General features: G+C 46.9%; 1 protein-coding gene across 10 annotated transcripts; it reads right to left on the reverse strand.

Annotated features, from left to right (window-relative positions):
* Window positions 1-27511, reverse strand: LOC121289397 (cytochrome c oxidase assembly protein COX18, mitochondrial). 10 transcript variants are annotated; one of them, XM_041208831.1, is made up of 8 exons: window positions 27398-27464; window positions 26416-26475; window positions 24271-24742; window positions 11603-11703; window positions 9594-9760; window positions 5965-6083; window positions 2354-2461; window positions 1-1206 (listed from the first exon to the last, which is right to left on the reverse strand). In XM_041208831.1, exons 3-8 carry the CDS (start codon window positions 24730-24732, stop codon window positions 1033-1035), a joined length of 1131 nt encoding a protein of 376 aa, XP_041064765.1. In that variant the 5' UTR covers window positions 24733-24742; window positions 26416-26475; window positions 27398-27464; the 3' UTR covers window positions 1-1032. The 10 variants fall into 10 exon arrangements, with proteins under 10 accessions (XP_041064765.1, XP_041064793.1, XP_041064784.1 ...); XM_041208859.1 differs by lacking the exons at window positions 26416-26475; window positions 27398-27464 and adding exons at window positions 11849-12136; window positions 14740-14869 and having other exon boundaries at window positions 24271-24409; XM_041208850.1 differs by lacking the exons at window positions 26416-26475; window positions 27398-27464 and adding exons at window positions 11849-12136; window positions 14740-14869 and having other exon boundaries at window positions 11603-11707; window positions 24271-24409.

Genomic DNA, 27511 nt, shown 5'->3' on the forward strand with positions numbered 1-27511 from the left:
TTTTTATATAAAAAATCTTTTACTTTAGGTTTTAGTACCAAAACATGTTGGCAATTCTGATAGGGTTAAAAACTTGAATCCACCTACCCAGTAGGGTAACATAATGATGAACTGTAGGAGTGTGATCAGAACAAATAGGAGGAGAAAGATGGGAACAGTTTGTTAAAGCAGGTGAAATAGCAAATTACACCATCAGCCCAGTCTCAGGCAGTCTACCTGGAGACTGCAAACAACGATGAGGCTCTACCCCAAAGCCAGGAAGCAAAACTAGGAAACAATCAAGCCAGAAGCACTCGCTTACTTTTCCAAGAAATCACCAACAAATGGAAACGCCTTTCAACTGTCTTCCAAATTTTAATTTTTTCATGGGATCTGGGCATCGCTGGCAAGGCCAACATTTGTTGTCTACCCCTAATTGCCCTCGAACAGAGTGGCTTGCTAGGAAATTTCACAGGCAGTTAAGAGTAAAACACATTGCTGTAGGTCTGAAGTCACTTGTAGGCCAGGCCAGGTAAGATTGGCAGATTTGCTTCCCTAAAGGACCTTGGTGAACCAGGTGGGTTTTTAATGACAACTGATGATAGTTTCATGGTCACCATATCTGAGACTAGCTTTCAATTCCATGTTTTATTAATGCAGAAATGGTGGGATTTGACCCCATGTCTCCAGAGCATTAGCCTGCGCCCCTGGATTACTAGCTGAGTTGCATTACTGTTACGCCAATGTCTCCCCGACTGTATAGGGAGTTGCAACAGTTTGCAATTACCTAGAGCTTTGGCACCTTTTGATCTCCTCTAATCAGCAATAATCTGGATGAGGGAGAAAATCAAATTAAACATCTGTAACCATTAAACCATTACAATGACCAGGAGACCATGGTATCTGTAATACAAGTTGTGTGCCTGTTGCCTGCTGGGCACATTTGATTCACTCTGCCTATGAAATTTCAGCTTATAAAAACCCAACGTGACAGAACATTGGTGCAGCCTGTTCAGTTACGGCATGCATTTCACACACACAATGCACTGTTGATCACTTCCTAGGAAAATATTTTGCAATGAACCCCGCTGACAAGTCTCTGAAAGGAGTCTCTGAATCTGACTTCATCTTGGGAATGCGGCAGAGAGTACGAAAACTGGGGGAACGCAGCAGCAAATTCTGACCAAGACCCACACAGCTGGAGGTCAACCAATAGAGAGCCATAGACTGGAATAGAAAAAAAGAAAGGTATTGAACAAGCTTATCCAATCCATATTGCTGTATACACACACACACACACACACACACACACACACACACACACACACACACACAGAGTCAGTCACACACAAAATAAAGGAGGTATTTCAAAATGAGGCAGCCTAATCCTTGAAGATTCATGGAAAATCTATTATTCCATTAATCCGGGTCTCTGGGAGGAAAGGGTGGGCCACAGATTGGGTATAAGGATTTAAATGCCACATTTCTACAATAAGGTGAAAAGTGGTACAGAGACGGAAACTCTCAACGATCAGTCCCGATAATAAATGACTGTACTGATGGGGCTCCACTGATTTGTCCAGGCAATGATTTTAGGCACAGAGTCTAGAGGATCCCAGGCTGGTTCAATTGGCTGGGTGATGAGGGGAACACAATAATTGAACTCTTAGGCAGGATGAAGTCAGCTGGTTTTCCCAGCAATCAATGTCCAGTGACTCCTGCTATGATTGTGTGTTTAACTCAGTGGATAAGTAGCAGACCCATGAAAAAGATTGCAATGTTGCAGTACTTATGGGGTGGCACTAGTAGATGGTGACGGGGTAGGTGCTGGGGGGCGGTTACAGTAATAAAGACTGATGGCTTTATTGGTAGAGATAGATGGTTAAGAGATGACTAAATATGAAAGATTCTGAAACGGCAAACAGAAATAGATTGCTTCTATCATTCAAAGAAACAGGAATGAGAAAGCACAAAATTAAGGTGATCACCAAAACCACTAAGAGAGGATAGAAAAATAATGTGCACAAAAGAGTGTTTAGACTGGCACAAACCATTGTTAAAGGAGTCAATAAACTCTGCTTCAAACTGAGGGACTTATCATCGGTAAAGGGAAGCAAATGGGAATGGGTTAGGCTAAATGGTTTACATAGAGAAAACAAACATACTTTGATTCTAATGGGCACTCGACCTCCTTGGTTTGCTATGTGGTGCATCACAATGCAAGTAGCCGCTTTTGAAAATGGTAATGCTGCTGCAGGAATCATTTTAAATAAAGCCACTTTACAGCAGCAGCAAGACAGAACAGCATGACAGAACCCACACAGTTCAAATGGGAGGCAATGTCACGGGGCCAGCAGATTAGCAAAACACTTACTGAGGGCACCGTTGCAGCAATCGGAACCATGAGCACTGAAACTCCACGGATCACAGAGGTGACATATTTCTGAAACTTTGACAGTTCGATTCTCCGGAGAGCAAAAATCTATATTTGAATAGCAGGAACAAAAATAGCATTATAGGTTTGGAAGTAGAGGAGCCAGGTATGGTGATCAGATACTATGATTACTAAAATGAGATTGTATTTCTCCATCAAATTACTTAAGACAAACATTCTGATTTTGAAGCCATTTCAGATTACAGTAAAACATCAGCAGCATGAACCTCAGTTTATCAAGGCCCAGCCAGATAATCTGTTTACTGAAGACTGTTTTATGGTTTCTGATGACAAAAAATTGAAAATCTAACAGCTTCATTGCAGTCCTTTCACAAAATCCACACTAAGAGACTCTATGCTATCTAGTACCATTTAACAGAACAATTTGTAATAGGCTTAAGAACACAGACATTACTGGGAGGTCCTGTGACACTGTGAACTGAATTCTGCTAATGAATCTAATACTAAATATTTTTCATGGGATATGAGTACCGCTGGCTAGGCCAGCATTTATTGCCCATCCTTAATTGCCCTTTAGAAGGTGATGGTGAGCTGCCTTCTTGAACTGCTGCAGTCCATGTGGTGTAGGTACACCCAAGGTGCTGTTAGGGAGGGAGTCCCAGGACTCCGAACCAGTGACAAAGAAGGAACAGTGACAATTTCCAAGTTAGGATGGTGTGTGGCTTAGAGGGTATTTAAACATTCCGATGCATCTGCTACCCTTGTCCTTCAAAGTGCTAGAACTCACGGGTTTGGAAGGTGCTCTCAAGGGAGCCTTTGTGAGTTGCTGCAGTGCATCATGTAGATGGCACACACTGCTGCTACAGTGCACTGGCGGTGGAGGGAGCGTCTGTTTAAGATAGGGGATGAGGTGCTGAAGTACAGATCAAGCAGGTTGCTTTGTCCTGGAGGGTATTGTGTCTTATGAGTGTTGTTGGAGCTGCATTCATCCAGGCAAGTGGAGAATATTACAACACACTCCTGACTTGTGCCTTGTAGGTGTTGGACAAGCTTTGTGGAGTCAGGAGGTGAGTTATGCGGCACAGAATTCCCAGCATCTGACCTGCTCTTGTAGACACAGTATTTATATGGTTGGGTCCAGTTAAGTTTCTGGTCATTGGTAACTTCCAGGATGTTGATGGTGGGGAATTCAGCAATGGTAACGCCACTGAATGTCAGGAGAGAGACAGTCAGATCCACTGCCTGGCATTTGTGTGGGGTGAATGTTACTTGTCACTTAACAGCCCTTAAGAAGTTCAATCACACAACAAAAACTAGTAAAATGATTAAATTCCTGGGTATTTAAACATTCCCAAGCTTTTAATGGTAAACAATTCACATATCAGAAATGGAAAACAGCAGCTCATGCATTGTTAGCAACACCTCACACTTCGAGTGGACTTTTATGGAGGTGACAGGAGTCTCACCCACATTGCCTTCTTTGGGGAAGCCCCGTCAAATAATGAGTCAATCAGGAAGTTAACAGGTAACTGTCACACCAGAAGTTGACTGAGGGATAATGGTTTCCGTGACACCTAGGACAACTCCATTCTTCTCTGAAATAGTGGAGTGCGTGATACTAAGAGTTTACAGTTACCATGTCCAGCCTTTGCATTGCGAAAGTTAACAAAGCAAGCAGATTGTCAGGCTATATTACCAAACTAATAGAAATGAATCAGAGGCCGTCATGTCACTGTCTGAGAATTCATTCAGTTCACAAGTTTGCAGATAAACGGGTCGGAAACCAGATATTCATAATGTTCTCAATTAGAGGAAGCCTCTATTATTTATACTGGTATTGCCATTAGCAATATAAACCAGAAAATCAATCTGATCGCTGCTGCACATTCAGATAAAGGAAACAATCACCTGGCACAGGAAGTCATTCAGCCCATTGTGCCTGTGCCAGCCCTTTGAAAGACTATCCAATTAGTTCCAATCTCCTGCTCTTTCCTCATCGCCCTGCAAATGTTTAACTATAAATTGCATTCCCTACTGAATTTGTTTCCATCTTCTACAGAGTGTCCATACTGACAGCACCATGTCAACCAATGACTTACACTGCATCTGCCAATCAGTTTGTGGTGTGCTTATGGTAGAACCCATGGCAAACAAAGTCTAACCTTGTGACCGGCTTCCTGGTTTCATCGCTACCTAAGTGACAAACATCCACGCTTGCCAAAGTCTATTTACTCAGCGCACTACGCAAAACAATTTCAATCTGCTTGAAGAGATCTCATACTTAAACAACAGCACCACTTGCCAATAAAAGCAGGATTATTAGTCCAGTAAAATGCAGTGAGTGGCAGACAGTTCCATAATTTGTATTATGTGAGTAAAGTCAGTCACTTCTAACATTATAGTCTTCAGGCGTGATTGGCAGGAAAATTACCCAATCATATCTATTTAGGCTGGGAATAATGGTGGCACTATATGCAGTCACCGTTTCAAGCAATGCATTCCACATCATCATATTTTGCTGTGCAAAAATGAAAATTCTCATCCCTCCTCTAGTTCTTTTGTCAATTACCTTAAGTCTGCATCATCTCGTTACTGACACTCCTAGCAGAGGAAACAGTTTCTCATTTACTCTATAAAATTCTTTACAATTGATATTTTTGATCAGTTGATCAGAAGACATGGTCTGAGCATTAATTCAAATAAATAAATCTACACATGGTATTCAAATAAGATCTTTAGCTTGGTTTATTCAATAAGAATGTAATTGGTTTCTTTTGACATCCAGGAGTATAGGTATGTGCAAGGACACCCCATGCCACAGAGCACTGTACAGATACTGCACTTGTTAAAACAAAAATTAAAACATCACTCACTTCCCCTAATGTTCTCTACACAACCAGCTCACTAGCCACAGTTTGAAGAAAGTCACATGGAAACTTCAAGAATGCAGAAAGCTACATTAACATTGTTTGCACAAGTTACAACTGCACTGTGTGCTCCTCTACCAACTGAGTGAATGTTGATGCTAGTAATAGATTACGTAAAGCAGTGTTCTTCAAAATGTGACCTGCAGTCAACTGCAATTTACCTGTACCATTGAAGACCATTTGTTCTGGTACATGTGGAGATTAATTCACAGCCCTTTTGGCTGTGGGATATTGAGGGGGATGAGATGGTACACAGTTCCTTCGCTTTTCTTCTTCGCCCAGCAAAAGTACTATTTGGAAGACTAATTAAAATACAACTATTATTTCAGATTTTTTTTCCTTTGAGGAAGTGCTCGACATCCACTTGGCAATTGTCAAATATTATGATCAATAAAGGATTTCAGTACTTGAGAGAATCATTGGCATGGATCCGTGTCCCATCATTCCATGATATAGTATTCCAGAGGGTGGTACTGGTTGGAATCATGTGGGTGTTACAAGATAATTAGTCAAAATCTACTCTTCTGTAACACATAACATTTGACCTTTATTGCTCCAAGGTACATTATGCAGAAGCAAAAATCACAGCTATTTAAATGTGCAGTCATGTAAATGAAAACATTCTCTTTCACAGCCAGCATGGGTCCAAAACAATCTCCTTACCTCAACTATTAAAAGGTTTACAAGTCCTAATGAGATGGGCAGGATCCAGGTGGAATCAGGCAAAGTCAGGTCAGGAAACCAGAATACTCCTCCCATTGCTAGGTCCTGAACAGCAGACGCTACAGCAAGAAATGAGATAAAAAGGTTATCGCATGCTCCCAATGGCCCATCGACATACCGCCAAATACAAAACCCTCCAACTATCCACTACCCACTGCAATAATTCTCTAACCATCAAGCATCTCCACAAACTTGTAAACAAATCAACTCATCATCCACTATCACAACCCTTCCTTATCTACTCCCATGATAATTCCTTCACTGTTAACCCACCCAGTCACAATACCTCATTTACAATCCTCAGCAATGTTCCATTTGCCACCTATATGCTCATCCATCTCTCCATCAGGCCTCTTATTTCCTAAAGGATCAGAGAGGCAAGGACAATGGTAATGAGGGTAAAGATAAAAAGAGATAAACGCACTGAGGAGCCAAATTAAAAGGCAAACCGTGGAAGTTAAAAACACTGCAAGCCGAGAGATTATTTGTTGATTTTTTTTCTTTAAAAAAGTGTTGGAAATAAAAATAAGATTATATAAGCAATCTGAAAAGACAACAGTTTTTTTAAAAAAAATTGCTCATGGATGTAAGCATCACTGGCTAGGCCAGCATTTATTGCCCTTCCATAATTGTCCTCAAGGAGGTGGTGAGGAGCCATGTGGTGTAGGTACACCTACAGTGCTGTTAGGTGCATTCAGATGGAAGAGATGGTTTAAAATCATATTCAGTCTCTTGCTTACTATACAAGAACACAAGAGATAGGAGCAAAAAAATCACATGGACCATCAAGCCTGCTCTGCCAATCAATACGATCAAAGGTGAACTTGGGCTTCAACTCCATCTTCCTGCCTACTACCCATATCCCTCAACTCCCTGAAAGATCAAAAATCTGTCTATCTCAGCCTTAAATATATGCAGTGATTGGCCTTTCATCCTGAAAGTGTGCCCCTTGTATTAGATTCCCCTGCCAGCAGAAACAACATCTCAGTATCCACCCTGTCAGCTCCTTCATAACTTTGATTGCTTCAATGAGATAACCTCTCTTTGCTCTGCTTGAACTTTACCCCTCACTATTAATCCAAGCTTTTAATCTTTGGCCTCCTACATTGTTCCAGCCAGGCTCAATCAAAAACTTCCAGACCAGTAGCTCAATCTTCTCCTTTGTATTTTGCAGTCTAGTAAACCTTCGTTGCACAACCCCTAAGGCAAGTATATCCTTCTTTAGGTAAGGAGACCAAAACCATACAGTGCTCCAGGTGTTTTCACCAAAGCACTGTACAATTGCAGCAGACCTCCTTACTCTTGTATCCTAATACTTTTACAATAAAGGGTAAAATACCATTTGCCATTGTTAACTGCTGTACTTGCATATTAACTTTATGTATTTAGTGTGCAAGGACACCCAATCCCTCTGAATGCCACCATTTAATAATTTGAAGGGTCACAGTCGACTCAAAATGCTAACTCTGTTTTCTCTCTCTCTCCGCCGATGCTTCCAGACATGCTGAGTATTTCCAGCACTTTATTTTTACTAATAATTTATCACCATTTAAAATATTGTTTTTCTATTCTTCCTCACTTTTCCCCACATTATACTGCATCTGTCACCTCTTTGCCCACTCACTTAAAATATCTATACCTCTGTGCAGAGTCTTTATGTACTCCTCACAGCTTAAATTCCCACCTAGCTTTGTACCACCAGCAAATTTGGATACATTAAACTTGGTTCCTTCATCTTAAATCACAAATATAGGTTGTAAATAGCTGAGGTTCCAGATTCTTGTGGCATTCCACTGGTAACAGCCTGCTCAAACAAAAAATGATTTGTTTGTTCCTACTCTCTGTATTCTGTCCTTTAAACTATACTCTAAACATGCTAATATATTATCCCCAACCCCATGAGCACTCATCTCGTTCAACAACCTTTCAGGTAGTGCCTCATCAAATGCTTTCTGAAAAACCAAATATACTAGATCCACTGGTTGATCTTTATCTACCTGCTAGTTACATCCTCTAAAAAACTCTTAGCAGTAATAATTTCAGTTAAAATGAGAGTTTGCTGTTTACAATTGTGCCTCATTTTGCTAAATTTGAAGTCAATGGAAATAAGGGTGAAAACTCTCCACTGTTTGGAGTCACACCTAGCATACAGGAAGATGGTTGTGGTTGTCGGAGGTCAATCATCTCAATTTCAGGACATTATGGCAGGTGTTCCTGAGGGTAGTGTACTGGGCACAACAATCTTCAGCTGCTTCTTCAATGACCTTCCATCCATCATAAGGTCATTAGTGGTGATATTTGCTAATGATTGCACATTGTTCAGGCCCATTTGTAACTCCTCAGATACTGAAGCAGTCCATGTCCATAGGCAGCAAGACCTCTACAATATCTCGGCTTGGGCTGATAACTGACAAATAACACTCTTGCCATACAAGTGCCAGGCAATGACAACAAGATATAGTCTAACCATCGTCCTTCACATTCAACAGCATTTCTATCGCTAAATTCCCCCCACTATCAACATTCTGGGGGTTACCATTAACCAGAAACTGAACTGGAACAGCTGCATAAATAATGTAGCTACAAAAGTAGGTCAGAGGCTAGGAATCCTGCGGTGAGTAACACACCTCCTGACTCCCCAAAGTCTGACCACCAACTACAAGGCGCAAGTCAGGAGTAAGACAGAATATTCTCCGTTTGCCTGGACGAATGCGGTTTCGACGACACTCAAGAAGCTCAGCACCATCCAGTACAAAGCGGCCCGCTTGCTCGGCACCCCATCCACCAACTTAAACATTCACTGTCTGCACATCCGACCCACAGTGGCAGCAGTGTGCACAATCTACAAGATGCACTACAGCAACTCACCAAGGCTCCTTTGATAGCGCTTCCAAACCTGCGACGCCTACCACCTAGGAGCACAAGGGCAGCAGATGTATGGGAACACCACCTGCAAGTTCCCCTCTAAGCCACACACCATCCTGACTTGGAAATATATCATCATTCCTTCACTGTCGCTGGGTCAAAATCCTAGAACTCCCTTCATAACAGCATTGTGGGTGTACCTGCACCAGATGGATTGAGCAGTTCAAGGCAGGGCTCACAACCACCTTCTCAAGGGTAATTAGGGATGGACAACAATTACTTTTCAGTTCACCTTCCTGAAAAATCCAAAGAGCACAAGCGATGTCACATGCAAGACTGCAATAGGCAATACAGGATAGAAGAGTTTGGTTGTGGGTCCCAAGTCACAGTAAAAATAAACCAAATATTGAAAGGAATCTAAGATCAATTGGTGGATATGACTGGTAAGAGTGAAACCAAGAAAACACCCTGTGCAAACCTGTGAGACTTGAAACAGAGCTCAACCCTAATTAAGCAATTTCAGACTTTAACTATCTGCCATTTTCCTATAAGATTCTCCCAGTTTTTATTTTCACCAGTTTCCATTTCATTTTAAAGAGAGTTAATATCACCACCCCATGACATTTTCCTGCACTTTTCAGTGACAATCGGGCACCAAATAAAATAAATACCATACATCTGGCCGTGCTGGTAACGCAAAGTACCTGCTGCAGCATCAGACGCTGCTAGGCTCAGATTCCGCAAGGCAATGGAGATGAAAATCCACAGTGGTAGCTGGACCCAGATGAGCAGGCTGGCTTTAAAAGGATGACAGTTGTCACGAACATACAACTCAGAGATGATTCTTTGCAGATTCTTCTTGAAGTGAAAACTGACCCCAGAGACAAAATAATGGATTAAAACATCATAAATAAATAAATGTCTGCTTAAAACACACATGCACACAGGCTTATCGAGTGTGGGGGGGCCATCATTATTTGCAGTTTATTTTATGATCTCAATACTATGCTGATCAGATCAAAATTAATACAATTAGTCATGATCAGTTCTAACTTTTTTAAATTATAAAAAGGATCACATTTTTACCAGTGTACATCACAGTCATGTGATGCACAGAGTTACTGACTCAGGTGCTGGGTTAGGGGAAATTAACCGCATGGCAACATAAGCATGTAAACTAATTTTCTTTTGGCATATGGGAAAGGCCATTTATTCAGTGAATTTCTGCATTTATAATGGTAACTTTACACGTTCTTACATTCAATTCATCCCTTGTGGTCTTCACACCTTTCAGCACCTAAACAGCTTTATTCAGTTGCAAGTAACTTCCACTGTAATTGCAGCCTTGCTGCAATATCATTCCTTGACCTCTCCAAGGCACTCAACATGGTTGATCACACCATCCTCTTCTAATGCCTCTTTGTTGTCCAATTCCAAGAGACTGCCCTTGCAATGCAATGTAATATCTATTCCTGACACCTGCAGAAAAGGCTCATCATTCTACTCCTACACCATGATCTCAGGTGTTCCGAGAATCTATTCTTGACCTCCCACCCTTCTTCATTTAAATATTGCTCCTTGACAACATCACCTAAAGACACAAGAGTCAGCTTCCACATGTACATGGCCAACATCTAGCTCTTTTCTTCATCACCTCTTTCAAACCTTCCACTGACTTCATGCTGTTGAATAAGCATTCCAACAGAGTCCCAATCCAGTACCTCAAAATTAAAATACTTGTCCTCAAATTCCTCCATAACCCTGCTCCAGATCTGTCTCCACCCTTATATCCCCCAGCTCCACTTCCCCTACTCCAGTACTTAGTTTCCCTGACACTGTATCCTGTGCATCCTCCTGCTCCTATCCATCATTGATAGGACCCAGATGATTAAGGATGTACTAAGCTCTAGAAATCGCTCCCTACATTTCTTTCTCCTCCTTGAGGAATCATTTTAAAACCCATCTTTTCAACTAAGCTTTTGATCACCGCTGCTCATCTCTTTTCCTAGCTCAGCACCCATTTCATCTATTCTATCTGTGATGGGCACTGGAATGTTCATTATGACAAAAGGTATTGTATGAATTTCAAATTAACTGTAGTCTTGATTTTAAGGTTGCAAAATGTAGAAGTCACTATTTATAACATAACAGAGTATGGAACCGGCCTTCGTTGGTGCTAATACATAGAAATTTCCAAGTTTAAGCCAGGTTTCCCCCCCACCAGAGCTCACCACTACATAGAACAACCATCACAACAGGCAATTCTGCTCCCCAGTCAGACACAACACAGCCCAGAGTCCCTTCCTCTACCCAACACCAGTCTAACATGTGTTCCTCTTTTGTTCTGCCTAAGCAGCAAATACACCATCCTACATGCTCTTATGCATCCCTATTGTGAAACTGCAATGAGTTTCCTGCCAATACCCAATATGTCACGTGATTTCTGTGGAACTCCTTACTTCCTCCAGTCTTTCCTTCTTGCTACAATCCATAGGCTTTTAAACCTTTATTTGTCATGTCCTGATCACTAGTCCTTGATTTATTCCATCTCCCCATGTACCTTGCATTGGTTTCACAACAATAAAAATATCAGGCTAGTCTCACTCTTACTGTTCCCCCTGAAAATGATGGTTTGTTCCAAGGCTACAAACATAATCTGATCAACTACATAGTCTTTCATACTTTTATAGGAAATAAATATAGGTACACATACCGAGCCACCTTTTCAGACCATCCAACTTGCTTTGCGCGCATGGATACTTCATAACGTAGTCGCTTGGCTAGTTCTGCAATCTCCGGCTGTAAATTTTCAACCTAGCTAACAAGAATGAAATCCTGTTTAGAAAGTGCATGGCAAAAGAAAGCGCATTTCCAATTAATAGTTCTATCCATTCCTCTTCACATCTTCAACAAATATGCACACATGTTTTCTATTGTAAAGATACAGCTCAGGAAGTACCTTGGTTTCTTTTCAAACAGTAGCTCTCAGCAGGATCACACTTAGTGATATGGAAACTGGCTTTCATGTACCCAGGCTTTGGGGAACTGGGGTGTAAGTTGTGGCTTTTAATCACTAGCACTCCTACAGAAATGTGTGCCGAGGACAGGGCCAAGTATTAGCTTTCATACCTCTGGGGGTTTGCGACATCTACATAGGCTCACTAGTCCAAAAGCAAAATACTGCAGATGCTGGAAATCTAAAATAATAGCAGGAAATGTTGGAAACATTCAGCAGGTCGGACAGCACCTATGGGAAGAGAAACAGAGTTAATGTCCCAGGTCGTGATCCATCTACTGTTTCTTTTCTTGTCCCATTACTACTCTCTCAGACTCTGCCCCACCAACTCGTAACATTTAATGCCTCCTGTCTTCCTTCCTATCACAGACCTTCCCTCTTGTTCTTTATTCACTGTCCCCCACTTCACCTACATATAGACCTATTACATATCTAAGCTCTTCCCAGTTCTGATGAAAGGTTACGACCTAAAACATTGGCTCTGCTCACCTCTCCACAGATGCTCAAAGAGCTGCTGCATAATTCCAGCATTTTCTATTTTTATTACATAGACTCAACTGCCTAGGCTTATCTAAAGAATGAATAGGAGACAAATTACATTAATCAGTTCATAGCCTAGCCACAGTATCTCTTTCTGCCTCCTAAATGTCTCCTCCAATGATCTACCCATGACCAGCCGCTGTTTCTGTTCCTCAAACATGTTGTCCATTTGTAACATCATTTGCAGACATAGGATCATCTACTATACATAAACGATGACACCCAGCTCTCCCTCTCCACTATCTCTCCGTATTCATCTACTGGCTCTGAGTTGTGGGACTTCTTGTCTGGCATTCAGTATCCAATGTGTGCGTGTGTGTATGTGTGTGTGTGTGTGTGTTTTGGGGGGTGGGGGGGGGTGCTGGGGGGCGTGCGTGGTAAGGAGGGGGGGTGAGATGGAGGGGCTTAGCATAGTTATTAAATTATTTGCTATTAATCAGGAATTCCAGAGGGTGGGGGCCCAGTCAGCTGAAAGCCTGGCTGCCAATAATGGGGTGAAAGGAGGGAGGATGCACTAAAGGGAAGACTCAGAGGAACAGAATTCAGGGAAGCAGGGTGCAGGACTAAAGGTTACTGAGATTGGAAGGGGTCATAAAAATAATTTGAGCTGGAGGAGAATGAGAATTTTAAATTGGAGGTATTTGGAAACTGGGAATCACTGTGAGTGAGTGGAGGGGGGAAACAGAAGAGCAAGCCTAGGTACAGGTTAGGATGTGGGCAGCAGAATTTTAGAAGAGCTGAAGCCAACAAGACCAAATAGTATTGGAACAGTCAGTTCTGGAGACGAGAGATGTTACTGAGATGGATGGACATAGTATGTGATGGAACGACTATGGATCTGTACCTTAGCTTGGGGTCAAATAGTACACAGAGGCTACAATTAGTCTGGTTCAGCCTGAGCGGCTGGGGATGGATGTGCAGCAGGGGGGTGAAAATCAGTGGCATGGGCATGGAACTCCCCCTCCACCCTGAAGACAGTCAGTCTTAATGTTTAACTGGAAGAAAGACATGATATGGATATGATATTTCTTTGACTCTGGGATCAGCCAATTGAACCCCAAAGGCTTTTTCTTCTCATAGGCATTCCTAGTGAGGAAAGCTGATTTACATTATTTTATATTTAGACAATGCTTTGTTTAAAAGCACGAGCATGGATGACATCTGTCATTCCAACACAAGACGGTTACTAACCCACATGAAGTAAAAGAAGTGAGCAGGTCCTCAGATACTGAAGCAGTCTGTGATCGCATGCAGCAAAGGCCTGGATGATATTTAGGCTTGGGTTGATATGTTACAAGTAGCATTTGCGCCACATTAGTGCTAGGTAATGACCATCTCCAATGAGAGAGAATCCAACTACCTGTCTTTGGCATTCAACATTACCATCATTGAATTGCACACCAACATCCTAGAGATCACCATTTACTGGAAACTTAACTGGACCAGTCACATAAATGATATGGCTAGAAAAGCAAGTCAGAGGCTGGGTATTTTATGGCAAGCAGTTCACTTCCTGACTCACAAAAACCTTTCCAACAGCTACAAGACTCAAGTCACATGTATGATGGAATACTCCTCATTTGTCTAAACGAGTGCAGCTCCTTCAAGCACAACATCATCCAGAACAAAGTAGTCCCCTTAAACAGCCACACCTTCCACTACCAATGCAGTAACTGTCATGTGTAAAATGCACTGCAACCAACTTATCAATGCTTCTTCAAGCATACCATCCAACCCATGACTTCTATCACCTAAAAAACAAAGCAAAAGCTTATGGGACCATCAACATCTGAAGGTCCTGTTCTAGTCACACATCCTCCTGATTTGGAAATATATGACCATTCTTTCATCACCACTGGTCAAAATCCTAGAACCCCCTAACAACACTGTGGGTATACCTACACCACACAGACTGCAGCCGCTCAAGAAAGGTGGCCCACCACCATCTGCTCAAGAGTTGTTGGGAATGAACAATAAATGCTGAACTTGTCAGTGACGCCCATGTCCCATGAACAAATTTAAAAAAAACTCAGTTGAGGTTCAGTCAGTTAACACTGGGTGCTGGTTGGTAGAGGTTACTTAGCCCACAAGATGTATTAACATCAGGAGAAATTACTTGATAATGTTGGAATGGTAGGACTCCTAAAATTGGCTTCCTACCTCTGGCTTAGGGAAAAGAAATCTGTCAAGGAGTTCCTATTGCTAGTTGCGATCAACCCACCCCTGTTAGACAGTGCAGTTCAGGTTTGAAGAGATTCAGGTGGTGCACAGTTCAATAGTCTGTTGATACTCACTGTCTAGATTTACACATTAAGAGTAGTTTTCAACTTCACACTGCAGATGGGTTTCCTCGTCTATAAGGAGCGCATAATGATAATGCAGGCCTGCACTGCACACGTTACTTAAATGCAGGGACGAGAGTGGCTGAAGACAAAAAGGTCTGAAAATTAGTGGCAGAATACAAAAAGGTCTGAAAATCTTTTGTGACAAGGAATCATGTAATTATAGCACTTTTTACAATCTATAGTGAAAGCAAGTACTTGTACGTTACTTCAAATAGGTCAGATTATTAGTTTTAAAGTGGCTAGAAACATTAGCTTTCCCTTTGTTTACCTTCTATTACCGTCAAGACAATGGACTAATGCATTTGTATCAAATCGGCAAAGTGACTGTAGCAATTCAGCCTTTAATGGAGTTAGTGCATGTAATAAAAACAAAAAGCTGCGGATGCTGGAAATCCAAAATAAAAACAGAATTACCTGGAAAAAGTCAGCAGGTCTGGCAGCATCGGCGGAGAAAAGAGTTGACGTTTCGAGTCCTCATGACTCTTTTCTTCTCCGCCGATGCTGCCAGACCTGCTGAGTTTTTCCAGGTAATTCAGTTTTTGTTAGTGCATGTAATACAGGATGAAGTCCACACTAACAACAGAACATGACCTTGCTGAGTTATGTATCTGTGAAGTGAAACAAAGGACTATGGCAGTACTTCCCAAACCATTTTCCAATGTGACCCCATTTTAACTCACCACCAACTTCTAAAGGGCAATTAGGGATGGGCAACAAGAGCTGGCCTTGCCGACGATGCCCACATCCCATGAACAAATGTTTTTTTTATTCATTCATGGGATGCAGGTGTTACTGGCTAAGCCAGCATTTATTGCCCATCCTGTGACTGCCTTTCAGAAGATGGTGCTTTCTTGAACCGCGGCAGTCCATGTGATGTAGTGGGGTACACCCACAGTGCTGTTAGGGAGGGAGTTCCAGGATACTGACCCAGCGACAGTGATGGAACGGCGATATATTTCCAAGTCAGAATGGTGAGTGACTTGCAGGGAGACTTTCAGGTGATGGTGTTCCCATGAGTCTGCTGCCCTTGTCCTTCTAGATGCTGTCTGTTGTGGAATTGGAAGGTGCTGCCTAAGGAGCCTTGGTGAGTTCTCGCAGTGCTGACACTGTGCATTGATGGTGGAGGGAGTGAATGTTTGTGAATGTGGTGCCAATCAAGTGGGCTGCTTTGCCCCATCCAGTTACAGCTTTTGAAAATTAACGAGCCCAGACACCAGCAAAAACAAAGCAGCATAATAACATTCAGCACATAATTAAAGTTCACATATTATACGATGTATTTTCTGTTGATCTATAAATATGTGTTTTCAAATATTTTGTAAAAATGTTATTTTATATGCAGTAAGCCAGTAGGTGGCACTTAGATTGCATGAATGTTACTCGCCAATTAGGCTCATAAGTGGCAAATAACATTTGTGCTACGCAAGTGTCAGCTAATGACACAGCAAGCAAGGGTTCGGGAGAAGAGCAGTAAATCAGAAGTATTTTAAAAAAACATGGATTGCAGCAGCCTGAGCAATTCTGCACCTTTGGGGACTTCCACAACATTGGAGTTCCGGCTTCAGATCGGGATCTTCAATGGAAATGTAGGTCCAGGGAAGGGAAACAGTGAGAGGGTGAGTCAGGGAGGGGAAAAAGGCTGCAACTCGGGCAGTGGGGAAGGGGAAGAGTCTGCAACTCGGGCAGTGGGGAGGGGGAAGAGGCTGCAACTGGGCAGTGAGGAGGGGGAAGAGGCCGCAACTCGGGCAGTGGGGAGAGGGAAGAGGCCGCAACTCGGGCAGTGGGGAGAGGGAAGAGGCTGCAACTGGGCAGTGAGGAGGGGGAAGAGGCTGCAACTGGGCAGTGAGGAGGGGAAAGAGGCCGCAACTCGAGCAGTGGGGAGGGGGAGAGGGAGCACTCGGCCTGTGCGGAGGGGGAGAGGGAGCAACTCGGCCTGTGGGGAGGGGGAGAGGGAGCAACTCAGGCAGTGGGGAGGGGGGGAGAGGGAGCAACTCGGACAGTGGGGTGGGGGAAAAGGGCGCAACTCGGCCTTTGGGGAGGGGGGAAAGGCCTCAACTCTGGAGCGGGGATGGGGAAGAGGGAGCAACCCGGGAGCGGGGAGGGGGAAGAGGCCACATCTTGGGCAGTGGGGAGGGGGGAGAAGGAGCAACTCGGGCAGTGGGGAGAGGGGAGAGGGAGCAACTCGGGCAGTGTGGAGGGGGGAGACGGAGCAACTCGGGAGCAGGAAGGGGGAAGAGGGAGCAACTCGGGCAGTAGGGAGGGGGAGAGGGAGCAACTCGGGCGGTGGGGACGGGGAGAGAGAGCAAATCGGGCAGTGGGGAGGGGGAGAGGGAGCACTCGGCCTGTGGGGAGGGGGAGAGGGAGCAACTCGGCCTGTGGGGAGGGGGAGAGGGAGCAACTCAGGCAGTGGGGAGGGGGGGGAGAGGGAGCAACTCGGACAGTGGGGTGGGGGAAGAGGGCGCAACTCGGGCAGTGGGGAGGGGGGAAAGGCCTCAACTCTGGAGCGGGGATGGGGAAGACGGAGCAACCCGGGAGCGTGGAGGGGGAAGAGGCCACAACTTGGGCAGTGGGGAGGGGGGAGAAGGAGCAACTCGGGCAGTGGGGAGGGGGGAGAGGGAGCAACTCGGGCAGTGGGGAGGGGGGAGAGGGAGCAACTCGGGCAGTGGGGAGGGGGGAGACGGAGCAACTCGGGAGCAGGAAGGGGGGAGAGGGAGCAACTCGGGCAGTAGGGAGGGGGAGAGGGAGCAACCCGGGCGGTGGGGAGGGGGAGAGGGAGCGACTCGGGCAGTGGGGAGGGGGAGAGGGAGCAACTCGGGCAGTGGGGAGGGGGAGAGAGGGAGCAACTTAGACAGTGGGGAGGGGGGTGAGGCCACAACCCGGCCAGTGGGGAGAGGCCACAACTCAGACAGTGGAGAGGGGGAAGAGGCTGCAACTCGGGCAGTGGAGAGGGGGAAGAGGCTGCAACTCGGGCAGTGGGGAGGGGGAAGAGGCTGCAACTTGGACAGTGGGGAGGGGGGAGAGGGAGCAACTCGGCCAGTGAGGAAGGGGGAGAGGCAGCAACTTGGCCAGTGGGGAGGGGGGAGAGGGAGCAACTCGGCCAGTGGGGAGGGGGGAGAGGGAGCAACTCGGCCAGTGGGGAGGGGGAAGAGGGCGCAACTCGGCCAGTGGGGAGAGGGAAGAGGCTGCAACTGGGCAGTGAGGAGGGGGAAGAGGACCCAATTCGGGCAGTGGGGAGGGGGAAGAGGCTGCAACTGGGCAGTGGGGAGGGGAATGAGCCCCAATTCGGGCAGTGGGGAGAGGGGAGAGGCCGCAAGACGGGAGCAGGGAGGGGGAAGAGGCTGCAAGTTGGGAAGTGGGGAGGGGGAAGAGGCAGCAACTAGAAGCGGGGAGGGGGAAGACGGAGCAACTCAGGCAGTGAGTAAGGGAAAGAGGACCCAATTCGGGCAGTGGGGAGGGGGAAGAGGCCGCAACTCGGGAGCGGGGAGAGAGAAGAGGGAGCAACTCTGGCAGTGGGGAGGGGGGAGAGGGAGCAACTTGAGCAGTGGGGAGGGGGGAGAGGGAGCAATTTGGGCAGTGGGAGGGGGGAGAGGGAGCAACTTGGGCAGTGGGGAGGGGGAAGAGGCCGCAACTCGGGAGCGGGGAGAGAGAAGAGGGAGCAACTCTGGCAGTGGGGAGGGGGGAGAGGGAGCAACTTGAGCAGTGGGGAGGGGGGAGAGGGAGCAACTTGGGCAGTGGGGAGGGGGGAGAGGGAGCAACTTGGGCAGTGGGAGGGGGGAGAGGGAGCAACTCGGGCAGTGGGGAGGGGGGAGAGGGAGCCACTCGGGCAGTGGGGAGGGGGGAGAGGGAGCAACTCGGGCAGTGGGGAGGGGGGAGAGGGAGCAACTCGGGCAGTGGGGAGGGGGGAGAGGGAGCAACTCGGGCAGTGGGGAGGGGGGAGAGGGAGCAACTCGGGCAGTGGGGAGGGGGAAGAGGCCGCAACTCGGGCAGTGGGGAGGGGGAGAGGGAGCAACTCGGCCTGTGGGGAGGGGGAGAGGGAGCACCACAGGCAATGGGAAGGGGAAGAGGGAGCAACTCGGGCAGTGGGAAGGGGGGAGAGGGAGCAACTCGGGCAGTGGGGAGGGGGAAGAGGCCGCAACTCGAGCAGTGGGGAGGGGGAGAGGGAGCAACTCAGGCAGTGGGGAGGGGGTGAGAGGGAGCAACTCGGACAGTGGGCTGGGGGAAGAGGGCGCAACTCGGCCTTTGGGGAGGGGGGAAAGGCCTCAACTCTGGAGCGGGGATGGGGAAGAGGGAGCAACCCGGGAGCGGGGAGGGGGAAGAGGCCACAACTAGGGCAGTGGGGAGGGGGGAGAAGGAGGCAACTCGGCAGTGGGGAGGGGGGAGAGGGAGCAACTCGGGCAGTGGGGAGGGGGGAGACAGAGCAACTCGGGAGCAGGAAGGGGGGAGAGGGAGCAACTCGGGCAGTGGGGAGGGGGAGAGGGAGCAACCCGGGCGGTGGGGAGGGGGAGAGGGAGCAACTCGGGCAGTGGGGAGGGGGAGAGGGAGCAACTCGGGCAGTGGGGAGGGGGAGAGAGGGAGCAACTTAGGCAGTGGGGAGGGGGGTGAGGCCACAACCCGGCCAGTGGGGAGAGGCCACAACTCAGACAGTGGAGAGGGGGAAGAGGCTGCAACTCGGGCAGTGGGGAGGGGGGAGAGGGAGCAACTCGGCCAGTGAGGAAGGGGGAGAGGGAGCAACTCGGCCAGTGGGGAGGGGGGAGAGGGAGCAACTCGGCCAGTGGGGAGGGGGGAGAGGGAGCAACTCGGCCAGTGGGGAGGGGGAAGAGGCCGCAATTCAGCCAGTGGGGAGGGGGAAGAGGCCACAACTCGGCCAGTGGGGAGGGGGAAGAGGGAGCAACTCAGCCAGTGGGGAGGGGGGAGAGGGAGCAACTCAGCCAGTGGGGAGGGGGGAGAGGGAGCAACTCGGGCAGTGGGGTGGGGGAAGAGGGCGCAACTCGGGCAGTGGGGAGGGGGGAGAAGGAGCAAATCGGGCAGTGGGGAGGGGGGAGAGGGAGCAACTTGGGCAGTGGGGAGGGGGAGAGGGAGCAACTCGGGAGCGGGGAGAGGTAGCGGGGAGGGGGGGAGAGGGAGCGGGGAGGTGGGGAGAGGGAGCGGGGAGGGGGGGAGAGGGAGCGGGGAGGTGGGGAGAGGGAGCGAATACTCCAAAATGTTGCCAATTGGGTTTCACAGCAATGGCATTAAAACGAATTTCGCAATCCTTAACAAGATTACAGGCTCTGTTAACTTACTGACATTAAAGTGAAACAACATTAAATGGGCAAAATTAAACAAGGGCTTATGTTACTCATGTAGTTTTCAGTCAATCTTTCCATATTCCCAAGTCAGAGAAGACAGAGTGAAGCCCCTCTCCTCTCCGCCACCCTGTCCCCATCCCACACTCTCCTTCCCCTACCACAGACTCTCACACATGACCCTCTTCCCACCACTCCCCCCCGCCAACTGACATACTCAAGAGTCTGGCCTTTCTAACAGTCTTACAGCAACACCAAGCTGCTCTGGGCCCCCACAAGTCCCTTCACGGCCAGGCCACCGTGACTGAAAATTGCCACTGATTCACTGTAATCAGTCGAGACATGGGTTTCGCTGCACTCTACTGGGTAGCTAATTGTACTATGTCAAAGCATGTCAATCAATCTGTCAGTTTCATCCTATTTTGCACTTGATTCAATGAAGACCTTATAAACAAAAATCGTACCAGTTTGAATTAGCAGCAGGGGCACATTGTCAAATTAATTTTAGAATACTAATTAATCTAAACAAGACTGTTCTGAGTCTATTTCCTAAAAGTATTTTGAGTAATGAATGAACACAAGAATTGTGTTTGACTCTCAATATGCTGATGTTGCATTGTGTAAGAAAGATTCTTACATCTTGAGCTTTTTCTTTCTTTGCAATGGACAAGTCTGTAACATCTGACATTTTAAAGCTAATAACAAAGTAGCATTTCACTAAATAAGAAAAAGATTTTGTGTCCTGTGAGCTTTTTTAATACAACAAAGAATTCTGTAATTCCTTTTTCACTGGAGATCAGAAGTCATCAAATGCACAAGTTTTAAACATCTCTCTTTGGTCTTGCATCATTAAATAAATAATGCACGATGCCAAATCTATCTCATTAACTTTGGGAATCTCCAGTTTTGGCACACCTTCATTTACATCCTCTAAAGCCACTGGTTCCAAATTTTCCGGAGTGAAAAAAAATCTTCTGCATCAGGCTTGGGTTCCGCTGGTCTTGCTCTCTTCCTACCCCACCCAGGACTTGCGGAACTGGGTGTAGACTTGGCTCCACTGCTTCTCTCCCGCATCCGCAGCTTCCAAACCTCAACTCCGCTACTCTACTGCTCCCCCCCACCGCTCCACCAAATTACCAGCAGCAGAGTGCATCCTTCCATTGGGATGAGTGAAGCCTCCCCAAGCCTGCTCCTGCTCTCGTTAATGACAGAGTATTTGCAAGCTTTCTGAGATGCTGTTCTCCCAGCTTTGGCAACGCTGGAGGCAGCGGTAGCCAAGGGGAGGCAGAGGAAAAAAAAAATTAAAGACTGGAATTCCATTATTCAGAAGTTGGAATTCCCTGTTAACTGATCAGAAAATCATGTGCAGTGCACACCTTAACATCTGGCAACCGCTACGAGCAACAACAGGATGTTGGAACATTATACTTATGAAGAATAGTCACTTTGGTGAACCACACCCCAACAATAGCTAGTCCCTTTAGATGACAGATTGTAAGGAAAGAAAACTAGGGACATTTTTTTTTAATGGATGCATTCTGATGTAACTCTATCGAGTACAAACACGTTTCCATCTGTTCCTATTCAGATGACGTTACATTGTTTCATAGTTTGCCGTTGTGAGATTTGAACTCTTGATAATCTTTTAAGTGAAACCAATTAAACCAAATCAACAAAATTGGGATAAATCAGGCACAGCCCCTAATTCAGGTCAGCTGTAAAACCAAGGACAAAATTTAAAGGAACCTTACAAACTTTAAATCAAAATGTGATTAAAGGGGTCAACAAAACATCCCAGTCCCCGTGGTGCCCACCGAGCACGGAAGGCCTCGAGCGTGTCAGCAGACACCGCGTGCTCCCTCTCCAGGGACATCCGGCAGCGAACGTAGCCGCGGAAGAGGGACAAACAATCGGGCAGGACTCCCCCATCGATCGCCCGCTGCCTGGACCTGTTAATGGCCAACTTGGCCAGGCCCAGGAGCAGGTTGACTAGGAGGTCCTCCTCCTTCCCGACCCCCTTCCGCACCGGGTGCCCATAGATCAGGAGCGTGGGGCTGAAGTGCAAACAAAACATCAATAAAAGGTTTTTCAAATAACTAAAAAGGGAGTGCAGCCTACAACACCCTATATATGCATGGTCCACGGACTCCACAAGACCGCAAAAAGGGCACGTGTCCTGAGAGTCCGTGAACCTATGCATCCTCTTATTATACGAGACTGCTGCATGCAACGCTCTCCAACCCAGGTCCCTGATAGAAAGGGGGAGGACACCTCCGTAGAGGGCCTCCCATCGGGGGCCTCCGCCGCCGGACGGCAACAAGGCACGCCAGGGCGTGTCTGGGCGATGGACAAGGGCGAGAAAATGGAAGGTGTGCAGCAGCAGTCCATACAAAAAGCCCCTCTTTGCCGTGCCAAAAGGCATGGAGGACATGTCCCCGAGGCGGCTCATATTGCAGGGCACCAGCACCCGAGGGAGGGTTCGGGGCTTGGGGCCAATGTGGAATTCTGTCCGAACAGGGGAACGTTCAGACGGAAGACCACCGCGCACCTGGGCCACCTCAAGACCCAAAATAACGTCGGGTCCGAGCACGACCGTTCTCAGGTCTTGGATGGCATCGGCTGCGACCTGGACACTCACAGACGCGCGACGCGCCAACTCCTGCGGGAGCATCCAGCCCAGTCCTCCGCCTTCCAGCACGTCCCCGATCCTGGTCACCCCTGCGGCCACAGCCCTCCTCTCCGCCAACCACTGAAAGGGACGGAGGGGCGGATTCCTGAGCAGCGGCTCTCTGACGATAGCCGCTACTCCTGCCGGGGGAGAGCTGCGTCGCGAGGCGACCACTTTCCAGACTTTGATCAGGTCCTGGTAAAAGACGGGCAATGCCTGCAAGGAGCCACCGAGGCCCATCTGTTCTATAAACAGGAGCTGCACGTCATAATTCAGGCCATGCACCTGACGGAAGAAATACGTCATCAGGGCACACCATCTAGGAGGAGGCTCGACGTAGAGGTATCGCTGCAGGGTCTGAAGGCAGAAAGTCGCCACCTGTGTGCGTAGGCACACTAGCGCCTGACCACCCTCCCTAAGCGGGAGACTCAGAACCTCAGCAGCGACCCAGTGCAATCTTTTGACCCAGAAGAAGTCGACTAACAATTTCTGGATTCTTGTGACAAAGTCCGGGGGAGGGGTCAAAGTGACCAGTCGATACCACAACATGGCGGCGATCAGCTGTAAGATCACAGCTGATCTGTAACTCTTTTGAGGACAAACACGTTTCCATCTGTTCCTATTCAGATGAAGTTACATTGTTTCATAGTTTGCCATTGTGAAATTTGAACTCTTGATAATCTTTTAAATTTAAATTTGATAATCTTTTAAAGGAATGAACTCTTGATACTCTTTCGAGTACAAACCTGTTTCCATCTGTTTCAGATGAAGTCACATTGTTCCATAGTTTGCCATTGTGAGATTTGAACTCTTGATCTTGGGGTTACAAACCCAGTACCATAACCACTTGGCTATTTAGGCCAAGGCCATTGGCTGTTATGTTGCTGAGGCAGCTATTCCTTTTAGGACCATAGGATGTCAGCCATCAGGACCTGGGTGTCCATGTATCAGTAACTCTTTCGAGTACAAACACGTTTCCATCTGTTCCTATTCAGATAAAGTTACATTGTTTCATAGTTTGCCATTGTGAGATTTGAACTCTTGATCTTTGGGTTACAAACCCAGTACCATAACCACTTGGCTATTTAGGCCAAGCTATGTTGCTGAGGCAAACACATTTTTCCATCTGTTCCTGTTCAGATGAAGTTACATTGTTTCATACTTTGCCATTGTGAGATTTGAACTCTTGATACTCTTTCGAGTACAAACCTGTTTCCATCTGTTTCAGATGAAGTTACATGTTTCACAGTTTGCCATTGTGAGATTTGAACTCTTGATCTTGGGGTTACAAACCCAGTACCATAACCACTTGGCTATTTAGGCCAGAACAAAGTCTTTACTAATCTCAACAGCTTGTTCACTAATTGAAGTAATTAAGCCTAGTAGCATACCCTTACTGGTCCACTGGGTCTCTGTCAGTGATCTAGTGCTAAGCGTAATCACCACAGGGCATGACAGGACCAACATCTCTTTCTGAAGTTACCAATGACGCCTGACTGACAAGATGACATGAAGCTCCCCACTCACCTTGGCAATAATGTACATCTGGTAAACAGCTAATGGGAGCGTCACAGTCACTCGTAAGGTCATAGTAGTGCAAATTATGCTTGCCCACCATGGCAATCCTGTGGCATGCTGCAGATGAGTCAGGAGATCTTGCGTTAGGTGAACAGGCATTGAGTCAGCAAAGCTTTCGTACCAACCATGGTGAGGAGTTGTAACTGCTGGAGCAGACAAGCATGAGGCCAATGACAGTGTCCTCCTGTGACAAAATGTGGGGCTTTGAAACACTCCATTGCCCATCGTTGCTGCTAACAATGAGGACGACTGTCTGTTATAGTCTATCCGTCGGCCTTTTTGAATGATTCCATGAGCAGCTGAACAGGATAATCCTTGGGTTCTCTCCCATGGGCATCGCTTCAACACACGTGCTCCACCATGTGACAATGCCAATGTCTTCACCAGTTTCAATGCCTGGCAGCACAGCATTCTGGGAAATCTGTAAAGCCCAAACCAGAAAAAAGATAAGTACAAAATCTTTCAGCAGAGTGGCTCACACTTCAATCTTACACTCAGCACTTTGGACAGGAACTATTATTCCTGATGTGAAGATATGCATTTTTGAACTTATATTCCACCAAGTCAAGAGTTGAAAATTCAAACTTAGATCCATTATTCTAATAGAGGGAACTTCATATCCAAACTGATAGCCCACAATTAATTCGATGAAAAAGACTTTATCTCACCATGACAAAGTCTATATCTCAGTTTAATTCTATGGGAAGACTGTGGGAAAAATTTAATGCCATCCCCTGTGGCGAGTTTGGTGGTGGGGGGCATTTAATCGGTGGATGTCAGATGTCACTGCCTTCCTACTTCTGACCCGATTAAGTCCAGGGCAGGAAGGCACCCTTCCTACCATGCCAACTGAGACCCTTAAGTGGGAAATTAATGCCCACTAAAGGGCTTCGTGCTACCACTGCTGGTATTCACCCAGCAGCAGTGGGGGACTCCATGTACGTAAACCCTACCTGGGTTGTTTGTGGGCCCTCGTAGTATGGCATTCATGTAACCCTATCAACATATCCTTCTATTCCTTTCTTTTTCATGTGCTTATCTAGCTTCCCCTTAAAGGCATCCATGTTATTCACCTCAGCTAATTTCTGTGCTAGTTAATTCCACATTCTAATCACTTTATGGGTAAAGGGGTTTCTTCTGAATTCTATGCTGATGATGCATGTTACAACATGCTTGGGAAGAATAGGTCACATTGGACCTATAGTTCCCAAAGCTCTCCACCATCGTTGCCGGGGGGGGGGGGGGGGGTTTCTCACATCATGTCTGGGTCTCTTGTATACTAATTGATAGAGATTGACAGCCATGATTTATTGGATAGCCTCGTATCTGCAGAAGATTGAAGATTGAGCGATGACTAAGCTCCTGCAGGGTCTTGACAGGGTGGATGTGGAAAGGATGTTCCCTTTTTTTGCAGAAGAATCTAGCAATCACTGTTTAAAAATAAGGGGTCACCCAATGAAAAAAGAGATGAGGAGAAATGTTCGCTCTCGGAGGTCATGAATCTTTGGAACTCTCTTCCTCAAAAGGTGGTGGATGCAGAGTCTTTGAATATTTTTAAGGCAGAGGTAGATAGATTCTTTATAAGCAAGGGGGTGAAAGGTTATTGGGGGTAGGTGGGAATGTGGAGTTGAGGTTACAATCAGATCAGCCATGAGCTCATGAGCAGGCTTGAGGGGCTGAGTTGCCTACTCCTGCTCCTAATTCATATTTTCGATTGATTAGATATTGTTGTGCATGAGGTGACTACCAGGATGGCAGAAGGCAAACTAAATGGATCTTAGTCGTATATCATCCAGGTATTATATTCCTAGTTGCATCTTCCATGGCTACCTTCCAATAATATGGATAACAACCCCATGCAGAACAAGGGGAGCACAATCTTAAAATTAAGCCTAGGCCATTTAAGGAGTGAAATCAGGAATCCCATTTTCACACAAAAGGTACTGAAACTCACTATTCCAAAAGACTGGGGATAGTAGATTAATTGAAATTTTCATAAATGTGTTTGATGCAAAAGCAGCCAAATGGAACTGAGGTAGAGCATCTATGATCTAAACTGAGTAGCACAACAAATTCAAGGGCTGAAAGGCCTACTCTTATTCCCATGTTCATTGATTTGTTCTGGTAGGTAATTCCACTGTAATGCCAGGGCTCCTCAAAAAAATAAAGAAGAAAACAAATCCATATCTGAAAGGAGAGGCAAGGCAACATCAAGGGTCTGTAAACTAAAGTATTTAATCCACACAGAGAAAATGGCCCTTTGAATTGTTGGCCTAGGATTGCACAGCCCACTGAAGAGATTCATGTAGAGCATCCAACTGGAATCCTACTAACCACATTCCACGTTGATATCAAAAACTGACCACATAGGGGGTCCTGGGATCAGAACATTCACCCAGCCCTCCACAAACTACAAACCCTATCCTGCCTCCCCCCAACCAACCTCACCACTCCCAAATCTCTTGAAAACAGATCCCACCACCAGGTATGCCCTCCCTTCCCTAGACCCCATTCCCCATCTCGCCCTAAATATTTCCCCAGCACACACCCCACAAACTAGCAGTAGTTCCTCCCATCCCTAAACACTCCCCTGATTGGTAGCCCTGCCGTATAACCACACCCTCCCCCAACCAGTAGCCTGGTCCCTGACACCCCCCAGACTTTAGCCCCTCCCCTGACCAGTAGACCCACCTACAAGCCCCCCCACCTGTAGCCCCTCCCCCGCAGCCTGTAGCCCTTCCCCCGACCTCCCCCAAGCCTGTAGCCCCTCCCCGACCCCTCCAAGACTGTAGCCCCTCCCCGACCCCTCCAAGACTGTAGCCCCTCCCCCTCCCTCCTGTAGCCCCTCCCCCTGTAGCCCCTCACCAACCCCTACCCTGTAGCCCCTCCCCCCTGGAGCCCCACCCCGATCCCGCCGTGACCCTTCACCCTCTCTCCCTCCCGACCAGTAGTCCCACCCCCGACCCAACCTCTAGCCCCTCCTGCAACGCCCCCGTTGCTGGGGGAGCCAAGTCCTCCCGGCTCCCACACCAGAGTTAAACACCCGGGACTCTGCCCTACACTGGGTGACGTTCACTTGCTGATCCGGAGCCCAGTCACTTTCCACACGCATACCGCAGACTGTGCTCTCGTCCCGCTTCCTCTCCCGGACACACCGCCGCCCGGCTCCGGCTCCAGGGTTTCCTTCCCT

This window comes from Carcharodon carcharias, chromosome 2, assembly GCF_017639515.1.
Source record: "Carcharodon carcharias isolate sCarCar2 chromosome 2, sCarCar2.pri, whole genome shotgun sequence".
NCBI lineage: Eukaryota > Metazoa > Chordata > Chondrichthyes > Lamniformes > Lamnidae > Carcharodon > Carcharodon carcharias.

Bases quoted from the DNA above. Each gene is read 5' to 3' on its own strand.
- LOC121289397 (XM_041208797.1), bottom strand. From the start codon at position 24,732: ATGCTGTGCTGCCAGGCATTGAAACTGGTGAAGACATTGGCATTGTCA. The intron at 11,704-24,270 runs GTGAGTGGGGAG...CTTGTTAGCTAG, and splicing joins AGATGTACATTATTGCCAAG to GTTGAAAATTTACAGCCGGA. The intron at 6,084-9,593 runs GTACTTTGCGTT...TTCTTGCTGTAG, and splicing joins AGCGTCTGATGCTGCAGCAG to CGTCTGCTGTTCAGGACCTA.